This window comes from Indicator indicator, chromosome 34 (genome assembly GCF_027791375.1).
Source record: "Indicator indicator isolate 239-I01 chromosome 34, UM_Iind_1.1, whole genome shotgun sequence".
NCBI classification, from domain to species: Eukaryota; Metazoa; Chordata; class Aves; order Piciformes; family Indicatoridae; genus Indicator; species Indicator indicator.
The window spans coordinates 101,369-120,205 of NC_072043.1; the positions used below are offsets into that span (position 1 = coordinate 101,369).

At 43.5% G+C, this 18,837-nt stretch overlaps 1 protein-coding gene across 1 annotated transcript; it reads right to left on the minus strand.

Annotated features, from left to right (window-relative positions):
* Window positions 1–196: 196 nt before the first annotated feature.
* On the minus strand, window positions 197–18,121 carry DDX6 (DEAD-box helicase 6). Its single transcript, XM_054395714.1, has 14 exons — window positions 18,054–18,121; window positions 15,466–15,926; window positions 14,228–14,291; window positions 13,683–13,787; window positions 12,331–12,460; window positions 11,705–11,851; window positions 11,379–11,473; window positions 10,566–10,688; window positions 9,924–10,052; window positions 9,490–9,606; window positions 7,934–7,997; window positions 6,974–7,075; window positions 6,095–6,274; window positions 197–4,611 (listed from the first exon to the last, which is right to left on the minus strand). The coding sequence occupies exons 2-13, from the start codon at window positions 15,663–15,665 to the stop codon at window positions 6,099–6,101; spliced, it is 1,452 nt and encodes a 483-aa protein (XP_054251689.1). The 5' UTR covers window positions 15,666–15,926; window positions 18,054–18,121; the 3' UTR covers window positions 197–4,611; window positions 6,095–6,098.
* Window positions 18,122–18,837: the final 716 nt, after the last annotated feature.

Below are 18,837 nucleotides of genomic sequence, written 5' to 3' on the forward strand. Positions count from 1 at the left end.
GGCTGCGTCGTAGGGCCACCCCAGGGGGCAGGAGCCCACCTTCCCCGCTCGCCGCAGCAGGAAGGCAGGGACACGTGGAAGGGTAAAAGCTGAAAACCCGTTTATCAAAATACAGGCAATTTCGTAGGTGAAGATGTGCCATCACACTTTTTATTCAGCGCAGTTAAAAGAAAAAAACAAGACGAAACTGGAGGTCCAGGGAGCTTTTATTGAGTTTATTCATCAAAAATCAGGATTTTACCCTTCATCTTTTCAGCACTCTGAACTCGTGAAGCTCTTCACAAGTCAGGGCTGTGATGCACACAGCCAGAAAAAAATACATTCTCACCACAATCGACCTGAGCTCCACTGGAGAGTTTGCCAATTACCAATTTAAACAGAAAGCCAATTTCCCCCTCCCTCCCTGAACATTTTCAAGGACTAGTTCATGTTGTTTGCTGGTTAATAGTAATAACAACCACCTCTTAAATCAGGACCAGTGGATTACAATATTCCACCTGAATTGCAAATAGTTTCTTTTCTTGAAATAAAAGTTCCAGTTTCTTTCAATAAAGGGAACAGTGACTATTTTCTTATCCTGACACCCCTTCCTTATAATTACTGGTTAAAATACAGCAAGGCTGTATCTTAATAAACCCATCCCTCCCCCCACCCCTCCTTACCCTTCCCTATGTTGTCTACAGCAGAATTTAACAATGCTTCCACGTAGGGACCTTTTAGCAACACAACAGTGAACTGAGCAAAACCTACAGAATAATCTGCCAAAGCCTCATTTTGAAGACTAGATGCATGTTCTTTGGTCCAGAGAGCTGGTTTAACACAAAGAAACTGCGACTCACAAAAGAGGGACTGGAAGTTCGCAGCAACTGGAGAACTCCCCTTGGGGACTACTGTTGCACAGCTTTTACCATGGCAGCCATACTGCTGGAGCTCCTGGGAAAGAAATTCATTTAATTCTCAGAAAGCAACAGCCAGTCAGCTCCAGCAGCATTACACAGTCCAGCACCAGGACAAGAACCACCACTGTAGCAGCTCAGGAGACCTGGCACAGCAACTCTGTAACAGAAACCAAGGCAAGACAGCAGTCTGTTCAGGTTTGTGCCCTAACAGTCATTTCAGAAAAGGGAAAAAAAAAAAAAACAAACACACACACACCACCAAGCCTAAGCACGTGAAGCATTTTTAAATCCTTACAGCAGACACCCTCCCCTATCCCAAGTAAAAATAAAGAACAAAAGATCAGAATGAGATGATTCGATACCAACACATACACAACATGACTTCTTGTTGAGCTTCCCTGTTCTTACCCACAAAAGAAGTCACAGAGGGCAAAGGAAAGATGCTCCCATCTCATTCTGGAAACTGAAACATACTTGAGACCAACCCACCCCCCTCCCTTTGGAAAAAGCCCCCAGCAACTGCGGTGCACTCCTGACAGCATGTACCCAGAGACCAGCCTCTCGTTTCTCCAAACAAGCTGGCAAGGTTCGCATCACCCTCTTCACAACCGCTTCAGCCAGCTGTGAAACTTCATTTCATCCAACTAGCAAAGTGATGCTTTTAGACTTCCAAGGAGAAAAGTGCAGAATATATTACGATTCTCTTTCACATCATCTTTGTTAGATTAAGTATTTAACCTTGGGTTCATCACTGAAGGCTGCAACTATTGCATAAATGTAAAGACTGGTATGTAGCCACCAAGAACAGGAGCTCACAAGGAATCTCAGGAAGCCAAAAATTATACACTCCTTACTCTTGGGCAGGGAAAAAAACTCAACAACCACCAACAACAAAAAACCCCTACAACCCAAAAAAAAACCCCAAAAAACCAAAATCAAAAAAACCCCAGACACACCAAAGAAAAAAAACACAAATAAAACCAACCCAAACAGTATTAAAAACAAATTTTAAACAACAAAAAAACTAGGATTATCCTAGTCCTTTGGAGCATCTTTCCATTTGCAAGATCACATCTGTTACAGATAGCCTACTAGCACCAAAAATAGGCAGCTTCCTTCTTGACAAGAAGCCACCTACAAATGGTGCCCCAGATAGTTTAGGTAAGTGCCAATCCTCAAGTAGAGGCCATGTTTAAAGTAATACTTTCAAAAGTTCTGTGCTTCAAGAGGGACCATCAACACATGGCACCAGGCTAACCTACAACAAATCCAAGCAGAGCACACACGTCTGACTCAACATCGCTATCCTGTTCTCGTTACATGTGCATGCCCTCATAAGATACAACACTTTTATTTACATTTGTCATGTTTCTGTTGCACTAAAATGATCCCTCTTCTGTCTTTCTGGAAAATCGTAAGCTGGCTGCAGTACAAGAGCAAGATTTACTTTTGGTCAAAGTTACCACCCACAAAATCCCACCCCCACCCCCAAAAAACACCCCAACATTGTTTACATTTAGTACCTGCCAGTCAGATGTATGCTGAGCGGCTCACAGCATGTCTGTGACCAAGCTCTTGAGTTTGTACTCTAGTGCAGCATTTGCTACAATTACGGAGTCACTGGTGATGGAAGGGAAAAAAAAAAGCCAAACAAAAACTTTCCATCTTGTAAAGTTGTTGTCAGGAGGCACCTGGCTTCTCTTTATGATCCTCACAGAAATGCATGGGTAAATCCACCTTGCTAGTTCCAAATAATTTTGCTTCCATTCAGGAAAAAAAAAAAGGGGGGGTGGGGATGGTGTCAAAACTGGGAGAAATTAAAATAATTAATTCTTGCCTCAAAGGTAAGCAAGCATGGTGTGAGCGCAGCATCTGTATATGCAATAAACAACGGAGCAAAAAGGACTGCACTCATCCAGGTGCCTCCTGACAGTGTTGGTGAACAGGCTAAAAGGGAATTTTAAAAGAGTACATTTTTGATTTTTCTCACTCCTTTTGCCTGTAGATCAGGCCAAACCTCAAGCATGTTGGGAGGGGCACAATTTAAAGCAACACTACTTGACCAGAAAGCGCTTTTCAGCGATATACAATGCAAAGTGACAGGCAGCAATTCATGCCAAAACAGAAGAGATGGCAAGCAGCTTTCTGCAGCTTCTGCCATTATCAGGGGTTTGCCCTTGCCTGCTCTTAAGTCTGTATAGAGGCTCCTCTGGGCAGAAAACGCACAACGCTGCAGGAAGCAAATCAATCCCACGCAATGCCAGGACTGTCAGCTGATGCATGTAAATTGGTTTTCTACATTTTCCTTTGAACCCAAATTGATGGCTTCCACATACACTGCTCAGCAACACCGACGCTGCTACATTCCCCTCACAACGATGTAACACAGGTCATGACCCCCCCTTCAGAGCTTGTCAAGTTCCTGAAGTTGCTAAGGGGGAAAATGAAGAGAATCGCCCAACAAGCTGAGCTACAGACTTGGAGGCCCACAAGTGATCTCTTCCACACGAGTGGTGCAAGGATAGTTTTGCTAACACCAAAGCAAACCCACCTTGACAAGGGACACTTGTAGAGGCCTGCTCTTCTCAGAGGTCAGAGCACTTCTCTTTGTTTAGCGTTGCAGAAAACTGAGCCCCTCTCATTTTTAGCTGCTCCCATAATCAGTCTAATCCCTTTAACCCCAACAACCTTCATCACAAAGAAGTTATATATGAACCCAAACAAAAAAAAAAAATCATATTTACAAAGTTTGTACAATATACACATCTGATTTTCTATGGGACACACTGCACCAGAGGAAAGAGGGCCATGGCTCTGAAGAAAGTCCACATATCAAGTGCTGCAACTACTAATGGAGACTCTTAAGGAAACCAGTCTTTAGTGTTCTGCTAGAGCACAGGGCTTTTCTTATGGCTCCAGCAAAGGATGGCAGGCTACTCTTTCCTTCTGGAGCTATGACGCTGCACTTAATCAGCCCAGATTTTAAGTTGTTTTTGTTTTAAATACAGGTATTTACAGTGTGGGTGAACTGCAGATGCATATCAACTCCTCCAATTAAAAAAAAATAAAATTAAATTTAAAAAATTGAAGAAAATAGTAGTATTACCAAAACATTTCGCCTCCCAGCCCCAGGCTTGAGTACTTGGGGAGGAGAAGAGGGGAAGAGAGGGGAACTTTGACCTGAAACTAAAACCGGCTGTTGATTCCTTGGGCTGTGTCAGAAAGGTGATATTCTGAATGGTTTCATAGCATAAGGCACTTTGCACGAATAAGTAACAAGCTCTTTAGCTTAAAAAACAGATGAGTAACCAGGGAGAAGTTGAAATGCACTCAGCCAATGGTTGAAGAATTTGAAATTGCAGACAAGCTCATGTTCATCAAGATTCTTCTCTTTTCAGGGTTTCTCTTCTTCCCTTGCTGCCCCTCCCACCCAAAGAAAAAAAAAATTAAAAATCAGCAGTTAGTGCAACTAATGTTCAATCAGCACACAGTGCAAACAAGTGGAAAAAACCAAAAAGACATTCCTCCTTTTATCTTCTTTCTTTCTTACTGTCAAATTTGAAAAGTAAAAAGGCCGAGCTCTTTAGTCTTCATAGTTCCAAAACGAAAAGACGAAGAAAAACCCACAAAGAGAAGGGTATCCCCAGAGAAACGATGTGTCACAGATCTGGATCAAAGGGCTTCACCTTCTGGCATGTGTAATCATCAAAGCCTACAAAAACCAAACAAACAAACAAACAAAAAAAAAAAAACACACAACACCCACAGTTAAAACAATTCTATGCAAAACCAGACCATAAGTAAGGAATCACACAACTGCACAGCAGCTCTGGAAAAGCAAAGGGCATTTGGAACAGCTCAACCTCCACCACAGCTTTGCAGGAAGAGGTGCTGCTAACATCCTACAACAGCTATGGAGCACAAACGCCTACTGGTTCCTTGTCCTTTAACAAAGTGGCAAACAGTTCTCAGGCAAGTGCACAGCGTTCCCCTGAAGAAAGCCATCCAAGAGACTTTTCCAAGTTTACTACCTGGGCTTTTATTTATTTATTTATACAACACAGTGCCAGTTCAACCAGCCAAAGCAGAGGCTGCAAGTCAGCTTGGCATGACTGGCTAGCTAGGGCTACTCTCCAATTATTTCAAGGAAGTGACACAACATTAAAATGAACCTATCTAGCATTCTGCTTCTATGGCCACTTTTTTTTGGTCACCCAAGAAGAATTTCAGCAGCTTTGCTGGAGTTCTCCAATTCATGGTCTCTGACAAGAGCAAAAAAATTGAATTCTTTCCAATGCATGCTGCAGTGTCTGAGTTAGCATCTTAACTAAAACCAGGTCAATCATCCAGTGGCTGTTTTGCTTGACTGCAATCCAGGGTGAGTTTTCCTCTCATAAAAAGATTTGACTCGTCAGTTTTCCTTCAGACAATGGTCAGAAAAGGCAGACTTGGGAGTCTCCAACACTGAAATCTCATTTTCTTGTAAAGCTATGCAGGCAACCTCAAGTGGCATCAAAAAGGAATTCCAGCTTTGCTACCTGCTGTGTTTACTTGCAAGAGAAGGAGACATCCAAAAACCCACCTGGATGTGTTCCTGTGTGACCTACTCTAGGTGATCCTTCTCTGGTAGGGGAGCTGGACTATCTTTCAAGGTCCCTTCCAACCCCTAATGTTCTGTGATTCTGTGAAGAGTTGTATGAACCAAAGGATGCCAAAGGTGCACCTTTAGCTCCATGACCCTGCCTCTTTTTCTTCTAACTGGCAAAGTGCTTAAGTTGTTCTGTCGGTGCTCTGTTCTCAAAGCTACCCATTTTCTCTCCTCTGCTCTTTAAGAACACTGCCCTCCTCTGGCTCTTGCTAATTTCACATTTTAGCTAAGCAACACAAGAAAAAATTCCTTAAGGCTTAGTAGCCACCCTGGCCCCTCTGAACATCATTCCTGGCTTCTCCTTTTTCTCCTGTTTTTTTTTTTTTTTCCCTTAGCGTATGTTCAGCATTTTAATTAAAACATCTGAAAATTACTCATCTTGCCCTCCCAGCTTCAGCACATCCACAGAACTCCTTGCACTGATTGTCTCTTTCACATCCAGAGTACATTCTGCACACACGTTTCCCTCCTCCTCTGCAGTAACATCCACACATCAGCTCTCATGCAGCACCACTCCTCTGTTCAGGAAGGTATTTTACATACATACACGTTTACTGTTTCTCATCTTCTACAGGTTCACTGTGGTATTCTGCCACATACAGGCTCTTGTCAATGTTGCTTGGTATGGGTTTAATTTCAGTTCCCAGCTGCTCCTCAATACTTTTCAGGTTGAAGCGATCATCATAGGTGATCAAGTTGATGGCCAGGCCAAGGTGACCAAAGCGACCTTGACAAAAAAAAAAAAAAAAAAGTCAGAACTGAGTACTAGAATGTGGATTGAAGGGGTCTGTAGACTGTGGAGTTATTAGCACTGCTCTGTGATGATTAAAGCAAATCCAGACCCACAGGTCTCTGCAGCTTTCTCATCTTTTTTTGGTCAGTAGTTTCATACTGCTATAGGAAGAAAACCCAGGAGGTTCAAAACTCTCTGATCACACCTCCTCATTAATTACCAACAAAATTTTCCACTACTTCACTATGCACACCCAGCCTTTCTTCAGTAACAAGTTCTAGAACAATTACAAAGTTTAAGTACACAGAGTTCCTTTCTTAAGGGTATATTTTGCTGATGTCCAGACATTAGGTGCATGCCTTGTAACATGGTAGAAATGAAGGCTTAAGATATAAGAAAATTTATGTTTTCAGTATAGAATTTTCCCCAAGTCCAAACAGGAGCATCACTAAGGCTCCTAAGAATAAAGCAAAATAAGCCTTATTATTACCATTACGCTGTCCAAGCCAGTTTCAAGAGAACAGCCCTTTATCCAGATATTTGTGAGGATAACCATCTGAGGTGATTTTTCAGGAAAAATCAAAGTTACTCAAAGTCATACACAGATACCATAATGACAAACATGCCAATTCAAGTTTAAGAAACATCACAGGCATCAGCAAAGTTACACCTAAAAGCTGGTTTTCCTCTTACCTGATCTGCCAATACGATGGAGATAAGTCTCTGCCAGCTTTGGGAAATCAAAGTTTATCACCACATTCACAGCTTGGATATCAATACCTCGGGTAAACAGATCTGAACGACAATCCAGGTGACAAAAAGTTAGTTTCAGTGGGATCAAATGCAGGGTGGAAAGATTAACAATGATTAACACTGGCTTGCACTGGTTTTCAGATACAGGCTTCCCTTGTATTAGAGAGTTTATATACAATTCTCTTACGGCTTCTTCTTGCTCTTATAAACATGAGCACTCTAAGAGGAATTACAGAAACACCAGATCTGCACACCTATGCTGAAACAGTGAGCACAAAGCCTGTTTTTTCCCCATCAGACTATTTCTGAGCAGGTCCTCTTATACAACGCTCTCCTCACACTCGTATGTTGCCAATGTCAGAACAGACTCGAGAGCTGGACTACATCCCACCACCTCAACTGTTTTTATTCCACTTGTAGTGACTTTTGTAAAATGACACAGACACAGTTAATGACCAGCAGACTGCTGCAGTACTGCCCAACAGATCACAGAACAGAGAACTCAGATCACACATGGACCAATCAAAACTTTACAAATATTTTAAAAAGATGAGCTGCAAATATCCACAGAATGAGCAAAACTCTCTCGGGTGATCCTAGCCACAGTTCTGCAGTGCTTTGTAAAGCCCAGAGAGGTCTCACATGAAAACGCACAGACAACATCACCTAGTGCATAACGCACAGTCAAAACATTTGTTAGCAGGCTGCACCTTCAGGTTTTGTCACAACAACAAATGTCTAGATGCCTAAAGAAGTGCTGCACCCTGCCACAGACAGGCTTGAAAAAGACCTCTTACAAAACCATTGTTTTATTACAGGAGATGTGTTCTACCCGAGCTACTGGCTAATCCCCTTTCTCTCCCACCCCTTAGAAGCAGGAGAACATTCAGGAACTCTTACCAGTGCAAACAAGATTGCGGCACAAGCCATTGCGGAAATCGTGGAACACACGATTGCGGTGCTCCTGGAAATACAGAAACGAAGCACAAAGGGCCATGACTTTCAGGAACAGTCAAGTTACAAACATAGACCTTCAATCACATCCAGCTCCTCCCCCTCGTTATTGACAGCTGAGTCAAAGAAAGCTTTTAATATATTTTTTTTGTACTTCTTACCCAGGTATTCCAAAGAAGTTACCAGAGGGGCTCGTGGTTCCACTTTTAGACAGAGGTACATAACTGACTGTTTTAAAGCCTTCTGCAGTTTCATCTCAGAACAGGAGCATCTTAAGTTACAATTACATAAAACACACACCAAGGAACTTAAAACTGCTGTTCTGCATACTGTTGGCCCCTAGTCACCTGCCAGAGTCAAGGCCTGCTTTATGTATCCCCTCATAAACTTGATTTTCCATCACAGAGCATTTTTCACTATTGATTCAGAATCAGAGGCGGGACAAGTCAACTGTCTGTGAAGACACTCTTGTCACAAACAAGTCACATTGGGCCACACAAAGACTAAGTACTACCACTGTTAAGGACTGAATTCACAGTGGGAATGAACAAGCTGAAGGTTTCCACACAAACTTAACTGCATTTTGTCACAAAGATCATCTACTGACTGATCAGAAGCAAACAAAAATGATACTTCAAGGAACCCCTTTGCATATCTCTCTGCTCTCCATACCACACTGCTTCTAGGTCTGAATTAATTACTACTCTGTGTATGACCCAGCAAACACTGGCACCAGCATGCTGTTCATGGAACTGATAGGTAAGTTTCCTCTAAGCCTTTCATTTGAATAAACTCTAGCTTGCAGATAAAGCAAAACAAACTCTTTTCAAGCACAACTGTTTCACGTGCATCAATTCAGCCTTCTGAGATTTTTAGTATGCTTGCAGAACACAAGAAAATTGCAAGTATGAAGCTGAAGGACATGTGAGGTAACATACATACAGCTGACAGAAAACTGCACCACCAAAGCTGCGTTGGAGTTCTCCACCTCCTATGGCGAGGCCAACAGGTGCTCAGCAGCAGCTTTCACCCAGAGGTTTGCTCAAAGACACCTTCCGACTTCTCAGATTCCCTTGCAGTCATGGTGCAAGATTTACTATTTGCAAAGCCACACAGGGCACTCAATCAGCTGAGTATTGGCAGAGGGGAGTGTCATTTGTTTTAAGTCAGGCTCATTTTCATGTGTGACATGCTACATGGTCTATCACGGCTTCCCAGGCTGCCAAATGCAGAGCAACAGCAATGAGTACAGTGCCTTCTGGATGGAGTCAGTGCTTACACTGCACTAATTAACCTGACTCTTAAACACCAAGTGACAGGCTACACCAAACAGTCTGGGTTGGGGTGGGAGTGATCTCAGTCTAAAAACAAATCAATACCAAAGTAATACATGTTTCAGTTTTCCAAGAACATACACACTTAAGGCAAGCATAAGGTTTAATTCAGCTATGCAGTAAAGCTTGGGGTGGTATGGAATAAACTGCTGCTCACTTCATACTCACCTGCCTCATTTTAGCATGGATATAGAAGCAGGAATAACCCAGCTGGGAGATCTTTTTGGCTAGCAATTCAACACGTTGAGAGGAATTGCAGAAAATGATCGACTGGTTGATCTGGAGCTGAACATATAAAGTAGCATGCTCAGTAATCGCAGCACTTCACTAGCAAATAATACAAGACATAAGTCTTAAGCCCTTCCAGAAAGAAAGCCAAGCAGATATGCTGGAAGTAATTTACATACTTGGTATTTCTGTACAAGTGAAAAACAGCTAATCAGTTCTGTACCACAAACGTGCAAGACAAGAAGCAGGCATTTTGAGCTTCAGCCAAACGGCACGTTTTGACACGGAAAATGCCTTTGCTACCCTTACTCTTATTCTTGGTTTCAAGAGAAAAAGAAGCCTCTGTGTGTTCTTGACCTGGTCCTACTTCTTACCCTAGAAAACAGAGTATTGAGGCAGTGTACTTTCTGACGCTCAGTTACATAGGCATAGTATTGGGTAACTCCCTTCAAGGTCAGCTCCTCCATCAGATTAATCTCATAGGGTTTCTGCAAGTGGGAATTCTGAAAAAGAAAGATGAGGATAAAGCAGGGACATCCCCAAACCAAACAATGCATCCACTTCCCACCCTACAGGGCTTTCAACTTCCTTCATAGCAAAGATAAGCTATCTGGCTACTCAGTCTTCATGCTATACATAAAACAGACTGGGAAGAACATCTCAAAGGATTACTTATAAATCCAAGGTGCCTGAGTAGGCCAAGCAGAAGCACTCTCTGGAAGCAAGTCAGTGCAGATGACATACAAGTGATGTATAAAATTGAAGAGAGTACCTTACAGGCAAGACCTAGTACACCTAGCTTCTTCATTCCTGCTACTGAAGGTCACCAATTATTTTCAAATTCATGTCCTAGATTTAGGCTGGTTTAGATTAAACCAATGAAGTTTGTTTATATTTTTTCAAAATTAAATAAATTTTAAAATTAAAAACAATGTTAAAAATGGTGCACTAACAGCTATGCATCATTTATTCACACACTTCACATGCAATGACATCATGAACACATCTGCACTCACCATGAACTTCTGTACGCTCAATGGGAAAGTAGCTGAATAGAGCAAAATCTGCCTGTTTTTAGGTAGTGTGAGAATAATGTCTTCCATTATTTGAACAAAATCTTGAGACAGCAACTTATCTGCCTGTAACACCAGAAATAATAGCAAATTAAATTAATGGGGCAAGATTCCAGTCTTCTAATAATACTACACTGAGGGCAGGAAGCAAACCCAAAACAAAACCATTCTCCCTGTCCTTATAATGGGACTGTCCCCTTTGGAGCACGCTCCAAAAGATGCACGATTTAGCTGCTGGAGACAGAATTAACCAGTAAAAGGAAGTCCGCCCTCTCCTGGCTTTCAGCACTTTTGATTCAAGCAGAATCACACTCAGGAATTGAAAGTGAAAACAATTATCAGGGTTCCTATCAGAGTCATCCAAGAGCTTTCACACAACTGTTTTCTCAGCCTATATGCTACCATCAGCCCATATGTTCATACACCACTATGTGGTAATAAGCACCGCTCTCTCCTAAACCGAAAGCAAACACAATGCGTTCCTTCACAATAGACTGATACCCTACTCTTCAAAAATTGCAAAGATGACAGGAAAGGCAAGTCTCATTAGGTTGTTTTCTCAGAAGATCCACACCTAGGAAACTTCTTCTGCAAAGCATCTTCTGAAAAATTCTGAGAAATGGATGAGCTTTAACCTTAGAGCATCTCTAAACAAAGTCCCATTTGTTGCTGTGCATAATGAGGAAACTCACTGAGACAAATCAGTGCTTTAACTTAGATGTTAAAATCCCAAAACATCTGACATGAGCAACTTGCCTCATCCAATACTATCATCTGGACATGCTCCACTTTCGCTACTCCTTTCTTGATGAGATCGAGAATTCTCCCAGGGGTAGCTATCACCACATGAACTGAACAGAGAAATAAAGAAACAAACAAGTGGGTTGAGTAAAACAGTGTTTCTGACATTCAAGGCCCTGTTTCATAGCAAGTTTGAACAAATAAGGACAGCATTACAAACAGCTAACAATTTACGCTGTAGCTTGTTCTGGAACAGGCAAACAGTAACAAGCAGAAATTCCACTGTCACACTGTAAAAGCCACAGATGAATACCAACTGTAGCACAGCAAAAGGCTCTAACCTGTATCATCAAGCCTCATTATGTCATCTCGCAAATTGGTTCCTCCAGTTGTTGCCATCACTTTGGCACCCCCCATGTGTTTGCTGACTTGGATACAGATTTGACTGACCTGCAGGGCTAGTTCACGGGTGGGAACGATGACCATTGCTGAAAGTTAAGAGAGCCAGCATGAATTACTAAAGAAGACATCACGTTTTCAGTACTAATCCTTAGGAAACTCAGACTTTATGAAAGCTACACTTCTACAGTTTTGGAGTTCCACTCCAGGTATTCTTAATGAAACCTAGAAGCTGCTTAGGACAAGGCAAATTCTGTGCAAGGGTCTGCTGTCCCTCCACATGCCCTCGGCGCAAGTCCCCCAGCCAGCATGCTCGCATGTTACTAGAAATCCACTTTCCAGGGAAGGATGGTGAGGTCCAGCTGACATCTTCTATTTCAAGCTTTTGAAAACTACAGGACTTTTAAAATTCCACCTCATCTCCACCACTCCCTAATAACTTTCTTTGGAAGTGCAAGAAGTTACCCTATGCTGCTCAACTTCATTGTCCAGCTTTAAATTCAAGTCTGCAGTATAGCACCTGATACCATTACCTGGCTGCAGCTAAGTGAGGTCCTTCCCAGCTCACCTTGTATATTGTCCTTTTTTAAGTCTAGCCGTTCAAGTAAAGGAATGAGGTAGGCTCCACTCTTGCCTGTTCCATTTTTCGCTCTAGCCAAGATATCCCTACCAGATAAAGCAATGGGGATGCTCTCCTCCTGAAATGCAATGACAGACAGTGCATGAGCCACTAAAGAGGCAGGCCAAATGTAACTCTTATCACTAATAGTATCACCTGAAATCCAACGGTCTCACAAACAGAATATCCTGCAACTGCAAGCATCGCAGATTCACAACAGAAGACATTAAACCTATTGGTAAAGAGTTCCCAAACAAAGCAGTATTGATCTTGCCTGGCCAGGGATTAGGTACGCTAGGAACGGTAAAACCAGGGATTAGGTACCCTAGGAACAGTAAACCCACACTAGCATGTTAGGAAAAAAAGTGAAAAATCAGGAAAAAAGTGAATAGACAGTGACAGTTCCAAGCAAACTCCTCCTCTGTAAAAAGATACCCACCTGTATCTTAACAACAGAACCACATCAGCCCATAGAATTCAAAGCTGCACGTTCCTGTGATACACCTCTCCATAGAACAACATGCTTTCCCTTTGAAACTTCAGCCACTCAAATACAAGCACCAGGTATTTCTCCCTTTACTGCCTTTTACAGCAAAATCTAAAGAATTGTCACTTTGGGGGAAAGATGGCATAATTTAAAGCAGACAAATTCCCTAAAAGTCGTATCTTTCTCATACCTTAAAGAGATCAAGTGGCAGATCTGTGCCAATGATAATCCTCCAAAGGACAATTAGAAGGGAGCTCAACCCTAAAGTTTATGCATCAACAGTCTGTAACAGAACAAGCCTTGAAGTTTTTTAAAAGAAAGATGGAAGGACAGAAAAGTAAACTTGCTAACGTATTAATCTCCCTCCCATAATCTCCATTATACTCCCTCCAGATCCTTATGATAGTAAAGCCAAGATGAGATGACAAAGCCACAGTTGTCTTTGTATCAACTAAAGATGCAGCTTTCTGGAAAATTTACAGAACAGCCCTGCTCTCACTGGAACTGCTGATATAAGAGATGTTCCTGACAGAGAATTAACACAATGCCACCAGATGGAGAAGGAAAATCCAAGTTGACTTTTCTAAAGTCTAAGCCAGTCCCATCTCTAGTTCATCTGTTACCTAACTTGGTGATTTTTTTAGGTGGGTGTTAGAAATTGTCACAATCCCCAAAGGGCTTCCATGTTCTCCCACTCACAACCCCAGTCTCCCCAAATCATGACATGAGTATCCAACATTTAAACATGAATAAGAATTTCAACACACTTATAAAAACTTAAATGCTGCTTGTAAGTAGCCTGTTTGTAAACAACCTGAATAGGAGATGGTTTTTCCCAGCCCATTTCAAAAATTCCCATCAGCAACTCCCGTTTCAAACAGTAATCTTCAAACTCGTTTCCTTTTGTGGAGGTCACATCCTAAACAATCAAAAAAAAGCACATCTGTAAAATTAGCTCATAAAACCCACAGCTGCAGGTTGGTCTGACTCAATGAGAGGCTGCCTGTTAATCAGGAATTGCCACTGATCTGTGCAATGCCATACAGTGGAGCAGGAAGCAGCAGCACTCTCATAGCCAAACACAGCACTGCGAACGTATGCTGGTGCCTTTTCATCTGCCTTCTAAGACACTGACAACCAGCCCTGTGCTGTAACATTACCAAAGTAAGAAATCCACTTAAACTCCATCTTGGAGCTTTCCAAGAGGCATCTCTATCAAGCAGTTGCAGAACAAATTCTTCATTTAAAACAGCAGGGGCTGAACTGTTTTTCAATCTTTGCTTAGGACAAGTATTTTGCCACTGCAGCTTGTCCTACAGCTTCTATTCAGTTGTTTTACTGTAATTCAATTATCCTTACCGAAGTTTTGATTCTCAAATCCTTTGGAGGGAGTTTTAAAGTCTTTTTCCAGTCATCACCAGGTCTACAGCAAAAATAAAAGAAAAATATATGGTAAAAACAATTTTATTTTGCCTTTTTATTAGATACACATCACACGTTTCTTAGAATACGTATTATTTTCACCTCCTGAAAGCTAACACTGCCTACACATGAGAGCAAGTCTCTGAGCTAAGTAGGATGCAACAGGCAGAAAACTGTAAACAGAGAAAAATCGTCAGCCTGCCAAGCGCACAGAATTTGTGAAATCTTTACCCAGTCATGATTCAAGTCCCATTTTTAGGGCATCAAATGAATTCAGTAGAACACATCTAAAACTGAAGACTAACTTAGTCATATGACAGAAAATGGCTATAATAAATGCACATAAGAATATTTCATCACTTAAATTTAGTAATAATCTTCCCCAGGAAACTCTTAATCCATGAGTAATGCAAGATGAGAGAGAAAACTAAGTAAAACAGGCATTCCACTCGGAGTGTTTTCTCTTGCTCTCACAGTGAGATTATACACCCATCCTCTCTCCAAATTCGCTGTACAGGGGAGAGTGAGGTCTTTTCCCCAATCCCAGGAAGGCCTGATTGACATTTGCAGAGTTTAACTCATTGGTTTCACTACAGTAACTCATTTTTATTTAAAAAAAGTGGGGGGCAGGGTGGGAAGGGGGAGAACAAGCTTGGCAAGCCTTTAGGAACTTGTAATAACATACTATTTCAGCTCAGGCTTTGTTGAATTAAAGCTAGAGCATTACATTGAGAGAAAGCACTACTATTTAAGATTAATGGCAAAATACAATTGACTTAAAGAACCTTGCACTGTGAGAAAGAGCTGCAACAAACAATTGCAAAGCATACACAACTCAGCTGAGACTAGGTGGCACTTCCTTCTGTCTTAAATTTCATTTCAGTTCCTTCCTGCTCCCCAACTTTCCTCTCATACCAATCACAAAGAAAACTGGTTGCTGCTCAGCAGGCTACACATTCTGAAAAGCAAAGCATCGAATTCCCTTTTCACAAAAAGCATGCTGCAAAGAGAAATGTCATAGAGAAGCCTGCACACAGAAATACAGCTTTCTTTTCATCACGCAGATCACAGGACACTTCTAACCACCAACATCGTAACATATGGGGAACACAAGAACACTTTCCCATACATGACTTTGAAATATCTCTATTGCAGCAGCTAGTACAAACGCTTACTTAATAGCGGTGGTCATACTCTGTGCTTGCTGTTGAGTGCCGTTGTTGATTGCGTTGGCATTTTTCAGCTGGTTCATCTGTTGCTGAGTTTGTGTGCCTCCACCTCCTGGGCCCCCGCTGGGTTTTACAGGGCCTCTCAACTGCCCATTCTGACTGGATAGACCCATTATAACAGGGTTCTCTGTTCTGGCCGTGCTCATGCTTTTGTTTTTAAAGATGTCTTTTTAGACTTCAAAACTTTGAAAGTCAGTACAGAAACTGTAATAACAGTTTATTAGACTCTCCAAAATGAAGAGATAAATAAGTCTTGCTCAATATATGAGTCCTTTATTGCAATGCAGGCAAGCACCTCTAAGCCACTCAAAAGTATAGTAACTTGCTCTGATGCACTGTGGATCAACTTTTTTTAAAAAAAAGCCCTCTATCAAAGTTGAGTTATGTCAGAATTCATTTGCTTCAATCTGAAAGAGAAACAGACAATAACAATTAGCACATGGATTTTTGTCTACATAAATCCCATCAGTTTACCTTCACCTTTTAAGAACTGCTTCTTCCCAGGCAGCGTACAACAACAGTACCTCCTGCCCTGCTTTCTCGGTGACAATTATCAAGAGATGTATGAAAATCTTTTCCCCTTTCTGTAACACTACGCCCATCACCTTCAGCCACCAAAGAATGCTCTCAAAAGCTGTACTTTCAGCAGCCTTTCCATGAGTAACCACCTGACAAATACTACCTGTTCCCCACCTATCAAGCCTAAATTATTTCAATTGCTTTGGTGGTTCTTTAAATCCCCTACTTCTGGGACATAGCAAAGCAGCTGTGAAATGCTAAGCAAGAACATTAAGCAGAAGTCAGTGACAGGAAGTGAGGCCACTATGTCAAGTGCACATTCCAGTTAAAGCTGAGGAAACCCTTCAGTTACTCTGACTGCCCTTGTCACTTCCAAAGGGAAAACAGAACTACAGATTTTTAAGAAACAACAATGAAACCCAAAACAACCCAGCTTATCCTCTCCAACCCAATAAGTTAGTTCAACCAAGCTCAAACTTTTAAATTGGGTATTGATTTAACACCTTTTGGAACACTGAAACAAACAGTATCACATCAAACTAAACTGACAGTCTCTTCTGGTTTCGTTAAGCCTAAGTGACTGAGCCTGAACTGAAGCAGTGAGTAATACACATTTACGCTAGATATCTAGCTTCCTGCTTCTGTGTCCACATGACGTTACCTTCCAGATGCCAGCAACAACTTACATTACACTCAAAAGCACACGTGACCCTGCCTTTAACAGAAAGGTCAGCAAAATGGTGAAGCCAGAACACAAAGTTTGCACCTTGCACAAAGTAATCATGGACCAGAGCTGAAAAAACCCTTACAATATCAGGGAGTCAGGATATTTCTAGTCCAAAACCTTTCAGAAGCAACAGAAAGTAGGCTTGCCTGTACAATTTGTCATGGCAACACATCTGTATCTTGGGAAAACACAAAGGTAAAACCACCAGACTACTACTGATTCCTAATTTCAGCATCTACAGAAATGCATGTTTCCCCAGTGGATAAAAGGCAAATCCAACAGCGTTTCAAGAGGATGGAAAAGTAACTCAGACCGTTTCTCTGCCAGCTGTTTCCAAGCATGTCGATTCCAGATCCACATGAATATTTTAAAATTTATAGAACTAGGATTTTTCTGATCGTTAATTTCCCCACTGGAAGGAAGCACTCTTTCAAGACATCTTTGAAGAGAAGATTTCTCCTGCCCGTTAACTCTGTAAAAACCAGCCGAGTCACAAAAGTAATCAGGGCCGCCTAAAAGGCACGGGTGCCAAGGCCGAGGAGTTCTCTAACGCTGTAGGAGATGAAACCTCTCAGCCTCTTAACCTCCCTCGCTCGTAACTACCCTCGAAAAGAGACCCAAAAAACCGCAGAGCTTCGTCGAACTCAAACCTCCCCATTGCGAGAGAAGCGCCACCATTTCGCAAACTGGCGGTCCGACCGAAAAAAAGGCACCCCGCACCACGACTCTCCCCCCACTAGACACAGAGCACGCTGGCAGGCCAGCGTTCCGGGAAAGCACCGCTTAATCTTTCCCTTCCTCTGGCGGCAGCACACCCCCCAGGCCTCAGCACAAAGCGGCCGCCCGCTCGCAGGAGCCCCTGCGGAGTCCATTGTTTCTGGCGAGTCCAGGCCGCACTGCGGCGTCCCCAACGCCGCGGAGAAGAGCGGCGCGGTCCCTGGGCCCTGCGGCGGGGCCGGCGCCGCCCGCGAAACGCAGCTGCGCCACACCAGCACCTCCCGCCCGCGAACAATGGAGCAACTCCCGCCCGCCGTCATCCTCGGGCCGGCAGCGAGCGCCGCCGGAACCCAGCCCGGTCCCGCACGGCGCCCCACGGCCCAGCCGCTCCCAGTGCAGCCCAGCCGGCCACCCCCACCTCGCTCGGGATCCCTGGTGCCGCCAGGCCTCGATCAGGCCCCACCGCTACCACGGCCCGCTGCAGGCCTCGAGGTTAGGCCCGGTAGCGGCAGCACCCCCCACCCTGCTCCCGCGGACCCACGCTCGCCCTGGCGCCCTGGCCCGTCCTCACCGCCAACAGCCGCACTCCCCCCACTCGCCCAGGTTAAAAAGCCTCTCGCTCCCCCTTGGTGCCTTGTTATGGCGACTCGACGCTGCAAGATGGCGGCTTCCTCCTTCCTCCCGTGCGCCCTCCCCCTCCCGGCCTGACAGACTTGACCCCACCCCGCAAGCATTCACGCTCGGCGCGCGCCACGCCCAGTCCAGCGTGGGACCGCGTCGTACCACGTGAGCGTGGTCGCGTTTCTGCCCCGCGCGCGGTGTTCGTACCGGCTGGGGTCGAGCTTCGGACGGCGGCGGCATCGCGGAGCCTGGGGGCAGCGAGGGACGCAGGAGGGAGAACTGATCCCTGCTGGCGACAAATGGAAGCAGAGTGACCGTGCATGTAGGGGGCGAGGGCTGCAGAAAAAGTCGGCGCTGCGCCCGCCGGTACAAAGGCATTTTTGCCTATTTATGGATCTCTATAGAGAAAGAAATACAGGGTGCCAAAGGTAGAAACCACCGGCGCTGCTGAGTAGCTTGCTCGGGAGCAGCATGCATCTTAGACCTCATAAACAAATACCGTAAACATGCCCGTTTTCGGGGCGCAAGCCTGGAAAGTTAGTGCAGCTTTACTACCTTGTCCTTCAAACACAGCTAACACGGGTACAAGAATAAAAGAGCGACCCACGGCATGCAGGAGCCATAGCCACCGACCACAACAGCTTAGAAATCGTCATTTCTTTTCCAAAGGGCTGTTGCACAGACTAGGATTTTGACAAACTGAGGCACAAGAAGAATGTGATCTTAAACGTGAG

What these genes read in the sequence shown, in the direction of transcription:
- DDX6 (XM_054395714.1), bottom strand. Translation starts at nt 15,665, where the DNA reads ATGAGCACGGCCAGAACAGAGAACCCTGTTATAATGGGTCTATCCAGT. An exon ending in AAAAACCATCTCCTATTCAG is followed by an intron (nt 12,461 to 13,682) that starts GTTGTTTACAAA and finishes ATTGCATTTCAG; the next exon opens with GAGGAGAGCATCCCCATTGC. An exon ending in CCATCGTATTGGCAGATCAG is followed by an intron (nt 6,275 to 6,973) that starts GTAAGAGGAAAA and finishes TTTTTTGTCAAG; the next exon opens with GTCGCTTTGGTCACCTTGGC.